Below are 6,000 nucleotides of genomic sequence, written 5' to 3' on the forward strand. Positions count from 1 at the left end.
ATGTACGTCAGAAGCCCCACTGGAAACAGACGTCCAATCACAGAAACACCTTCTAACATCCTCCCCCTCAGCATGGTTTGGAATCAATGTGCCACTTGACCTTGGTTCTCGTGGGTTCATTCTTTCTTGATCCGTCTGTCATGAGGAACCTTATCAAAAGCTTTGCTAAAGTCCATATAGAACACTTTGAATGTATTCCCCTCGTTCACATTCCTCAAAAAATTCAATCAAATATGTCTCTAGCACTGCTATCACTGAATGATCTGTATTTCTCCTGTCATAGACACATTCAGTTCCTCAAAATTATTTCTAATAATGTCCCCACAGCTAAAATTAGACTGACCTGTAATTTCCAGGTTCGTCCCTTCATGCTTTTTTAATTGTTTTACAGTATCAGCAGTGCTGCATTCCTCTAGCACCTGATTTAAGATGGCTTGCTCCCATGTACAAAGAGGTTGCCATTTATTTTTCTCTGTTCTGACAAAGCACAAGCCTGCAAATCCGATACATAACTGAATATTTATATTGGCACAGTTCTTTTAAAATTTTTATTTCCAGATTACAGTTTCAATTGTTGATGATTCTTATTGGCATTTGAAAGGAGTTATACAAAGTCTCTGAGGAAAAGGGAATTTCACAGAATTGTTAGGGAGCAGGAGAAGGCCACAGGGCCCATTGTACCTGCCCAAGTGTGCTTTCTATGTGTGTGGCTCATCCCTAACCAGCTGTTCATGTCAGTATGAAAATTGGGCACTGAATTTAAGTTGTGCCCAATCCAGCTTGATTAGAACTAACTGGTATTTTCAGATAATGCAATTTAACAAGAATCTAATTGTACTTAACAAAGAATCCTCATTACAGCATGTTGTGTTTTTGAAGCAATCTGCTTTCAGAGTTTTATATTACATTGTACTGTTTGCTGTTTTATCTGTTTTGTTCTATAACTCGGTTATTACACGTTCGACTTAACTTGCCTCGTGTTTTTCTTGTCACTGTCTTTGTTTTGGTTGTGTGTGGATTCACAGACTATAAGAGAGGTTTCGGTGGTAAATATGGTGTTGAGACAGAAAACCAGGACAAATCTGCCGTGGGTTTCGATTACAAGGAAAAGCTGGCCAAGCACGAATCTCAACAAGGCAGAGTCTGATGCCAGGCCTCTATCTGGCTTCATAAAATGCACTAAATTGACAGCACAGACCCTTTCAGTGGCATTTTCTTTTCAGTTCTGCACTGGGTATTGAAAGCAGCTTTCTCCCCCAGATTAATTCCACACAGCCCTAGAAACAGTACAGCCCACTTGGGAAGCTGCAGAAACGGTGACAGATCTCTGGTGTGTTTTTCCCCTTCTCGGTCTGTCTGATATAGACCAGCCACATGGTTCACAGGAGCTATTGACTTTCCTTCTTCACTTCACTTGATTTTCTCCAACAGCTCCTCATTAACTTCAATCCTGCAGCAAATTCCTCCCATCCTTCCTCAACTGATACCATCAATGTGCTGTTTTATAATAGCTGAATGCTTGTACAACAGTTAAAATTAGATCAACGCTTAGGCTACTGACCCAGAGAGAAATCTGACTTCCATCTACTTCTGTCATGTATCCATAAGGCACACTGAAATGTGACAATTTGAAATCTTCATTTAGCGAAAAGTAAATGCTTATTTAACACCGCACGCTGAAATACCCTCCATTGACTCGATACCATGAGTTAAATCCTCAATTCAGATGTTATGTAGAACGAACATTGAGTAGAATCTTCCTCCATAATCTGATTTCTAAACTATGAGCAGGACTGTAGCAGGTAGCCAAGCTGCCAATTAATAGATTTTCTGATTGGCTAATAGAAATGGCTTAATACAATTTAAGCTACAACAATGGCATCTACTTGACAACATGGAAAATTGCCTAGATACATCCCCCTACACAAAAAACAAGAGAAATCCAACCTGGCCAATTCCCACCCCATCAGTCTCTTCTCGACCATCAGTAAAGTGATGGAAGGTGTCACTAACCGAGCTATCGAGCAGCACCTGCTCAGTGACGCCCAGTTTGGGTTCCGCCAGGGCCACTCAGCTCCTGACCTCATTACAGCCTTGGTTCAAACGTGGACAAAACAGCCGAATTCCAGAGGTGAGGTGAGAGTGACAGCCCTTGACATTGAGTCTACATTTGATCAAGTATGACATTAAGGAACCCCTGGCAAAACTGGAGTCGATGGGTATCAAGGGACAAACTCTCTGGTGGTTGGAGTCATTCCACACACCAAGGAAGATGGTTGTGCTTGTTGGAGGTCAATCATCTTGCCTCCAGGACACCTCTGCAGGAGTTCCTCAGGGTAGTCTCCTCAACCCAATGACCTTCAGCTACTTTATTAATGAGCTTCCCACCACCATAAGGTCAGAAGTAGAGATGTTCAACGATGATTACACAATGTTCAACACCATTCATGATTCCTCAGATACTGAAGGAGTCCCTGTTCAAATGCAGCAAGATCTGGACAATATCCAGGCTTGGGCTGTCAAGGAGCAAATGACATTCACTCCACACAAATGCCAGGCAATGACCATCTCTGTCAAGAAACAATCTAACCTGTTATTTCACCTTGGGAACTTACAGCCCAATGGCCTTAATATTGACTTCACCAGCTTCAAAATCCCTCCACCCCTCCCCCCTTCTACTCCATCTTATCCCATGCCACTCCCTCACCTGACCTGACTGTCCATCTTCCTACTCACCTACCTTCCACCCTTCCCACTGATCAATCACTATAACCCCTACCTGCATCTACCTATTATCATCACAACTAGCTTCCCCCACTCCCAGCCCCACCACCCACTCCTATTTATTTCTGAGCTCCCCTCCCTAGTCCTGATGAAGGGTTTCAGCCCAAAACATTGACTTTCCTGCTCCTCAGATGCCGTCTGACCGGCTTTGTTTATCCAGCTCCACATTTGTTGACTCTGGCTTCCAGCATCTGTGGCCCTCACTGTTTCTGTGAGAGATGTGCCTGAAGAACAAGAGGCTTATTGGGGCGACAGACACAAAGTGGGTTTGAGATGGCACTGAATGATGAGAGAGGCCGAAAAGGACTGGGTGCCCTGATCCTGATGTCTTATTTTGCCGAACTCAGCTTTACTTGGGGGAGATGAGATGAACAAAAGAAATTTCTCTGCCTGGGGATGGATGTAACCTGGGCAATCCCATTTAATTTCTGACTCCAAGTGGGATATAACTAATTTTCCAGATAAATGCTTCCAAAGGTCTGTGCTGCAAACTGGTGCATTTATTTGTTATTGTCCCGTCTAACCTGTCGACTTTATTTCTGCTTGTATTTTTATCTTGATCAAACCAATCAGCACCTCTTCGCCTGATTGACTGGCCTTAGCATGTCTGTAGTAATCAGGTCATTCATTCCAGCATCTCATTTACTTTCCTCTGACAATCTCTGTCCAATTTCAAAAGGCACAAAAGCACAATGCTCGATCAATAGCGCACATCAATATAAATCTCCAGTTTCTGGCTGATTCTATTGAGCCTGATTCTATTGTGCCTAATCCAATCTTGGCTGTAAATTTTGCATTCGGTTTGGCTGTCTTCATTGAATGATGCATGATCGCTTTCTTTGTGCCTGAATGCCTCTTGGGCGGCTGCAACTAATTCTCTCTTCTCTTTATTTCAGATTATTCAAAGGGATTTGGTGGCAAATATGGTGTTCAAAAAGACCGAATGGATAAGGTTAGTGACCATAATGAGCTGTTTTCTCTGTAAATGTAGCCACTTTTATCATTCAATCACAGCACAAACATCTGAACAAGAAGACAACACTGATTCATTCAGCATAAAGCATTGTTATAACTCCCACAGCATGGTGCTAAATTTAAAGTCAAGTGATTTCCTTGGAGAGGGAAAATTCTGTAATCTCCCTGTTGTTTAAGAGTCCAAATGGGTTAATAAATTTCTTAGGCATCGTGCATAATAATGACGTCCATGAACTGAGGGAGAGTGTAGCTTAGGATCTCAAAGGAGTTAAGTCTGACCATCTGGGTCTTGCTTAGTCTCTGCCACGATGTCTACCACATCAGTGTAACTTGTACCTAGTTGCTGTCTTGTAATAAATTCCGAATTGTTTAGATTAGATTCCCTACAGTGTGGAAACAGGCCCTTTGGCCCAACAAGTCCACACCGCCCCTTGGAGCATCCCACCCAGATCCATCCCCCTATAACCCACACACCCCTGAACACTATAGGCAATGTAACATGGCCGATCCACCTAGCCTGCACATCTTTGGATTGTGGGAGGAAACCGGAGCACCCGGAGGAAACCCATGCAGACACGGGGAGAATGTGCAAACTCCACACAGACAGTTACCCGAGGCCAGAATCGAACCCGGGCCCCTGGCGCTGTGAGGCTGCAGTGCTAACCACTGAGCCACTGTGCCGCCACAAAGACCAGAGTTTCATCTTGTTGGACTACCAAGTGGCTATCTTCAGTCACACTTGACCTTGTAGATCCCAACCACGGAAGAGAATGATGACAGCAAATATTACCAAGACTTGATACGACATGAGCAGTGGTAATGATTCCATTCTTTTGGTCTTTCCATTCAGCCCATTTTTTCATGTGCTATCTCTATGGTCAGCTTAGCCTGTGTCATTTTGCCACCTTCCCCCTATAACCCTGCACATTCTGCCTTCTCAAATAAGCATCTTGTTCCCTTTTCAAAGCCTCGATTGACTCTGCCTCCACCACACTATCAGGTATGTGATGCAGACCCTAACCATTTATTGTGTGAAGAAGAGTCATAGAGCTGTACAACATGGAAACAGACGCTTCAGTCCAACTGGTCCATGCTGACCAGATGTCCTAAATGAAATCTGGTCCCATTTGCCAGCGTTTGGCCCCTATCCCTCTAAACCTTCCTTCTTCATCTGTCCATCCAGATGCCTTTTAAATGATGCAGTTGTACCAGCCTCCACCACTTCCTCTGGCAGCTCATTCCATACGTGCACCACCCTCTGCGTGAAAATGTTGCCCCTTAGGTTCCTTTTAAATCTTTTCCCCCTCACCTTTTACCCATGCCCTCTAGTTTTGGACTCCCCCCATCCTGGGGAAAAGACCTTGTCTATTTACTGTATCCATGCCTGTCATGATTTTATAATCCTTAATAAGGTCACCCTTCGGCCTCTGACGCGCCAGGGAAAATAGCCCTAGTCTGTCCAGCCTCTACCTATTGCACTAACCCTCTAATCCTGGCCACATGCTTGTAAATCTTTTCTGAACACTTTCAAATTTCACAGCCCCCTTCCTACAGCAGGGAGACCAGAACTGAACACAGCATTCCAAAAGTGGCCTCGTCAATGTCCTGTACAGCCGCAACACAACCTTCCATCTCCTAACCCAATGCACTGACCAATAAAGGCAAGCGCACCGAGTGCCGCCTTCACTCTCCTGTCTACCTGCGACTCCACTTTCAGGGAACTATGAACCTGCATTCCAAGGTGTCTCTGTTCAGTAACACTCCCCAGGACCTTACCATGAAGTGTGTAAAACCTGCCCTGATATGCCTTTCTAAGATGCAGCACCTCACATTTATCTAAGTTAAACTTTCTCTCATCACCGCTCATTTTGCAGATAATTTTAAATCTGTGCCTCTGCTTCTTGACCCTTCCACCAATAGGGGTGGTTCATTCTGCCCCGACCCTTCTGATTTGTGAATACCTCCATCAACTTCATGGCCTTCTCTGAGGAGAACAGTCCCAGCTACTGTATTCTATTGATGTAACTGAAGTTCCTCATCCCTGTACTATCTCCAACATCTTCCTATCCTGCTTCTTAAGCTGGTGTCCACTCCAGCTGAAGACCAGAGTGTTCTACAAGTACTCTGCCCTTATTAATAAACCACTGAATCCTGGTCTCCTTTATTACCTGGTCTCTCCAGCTGGCCTGTCATCTCGTATTTTAATGTTGTGGCTGCTTATGATAACTTTGTAGCTGAACA

The 6,000-nt window shown here is 44.1% G+C and overlaps 1 protein-coding gene across 1 annotated transcript in view; it reads left to right on the plus strand.

Annotated features, from left to right (window-relative positions):
* Positions 1-6,000, plus strand: part of LOC125459211 (src substrate protein p85-like) — a 98,722-nt gene that overhangs the window by 74,114 nt on the left and 18,608 nt on the right. The window contains 2 exon segments of the mRNA XM_059651847.1: positions 1,026-1,136; positions 3,681-3,736. Of these exon segments, the coding sequence (XP_059507830.1) occupies positions 1,026-1,136; positions 3,681-3,736 (167 nt within the window).

This window comes from Stegostoma tigrinum, chromosome 17 (assembly GCF_030684315.1).
Source record: "Stegostoma tigrinum isolate sSteTig4 chromosome 17, sSteTig4.hap1, whole genome shotgun sequence".
Classification (NCBI taxonomy): Eukaryota; Metazoa; Chordata; class Chondrichthyes; order Orectolobiformes; family Stegostomatidae; genus Stegostoma; species Stegostoma tigrinum.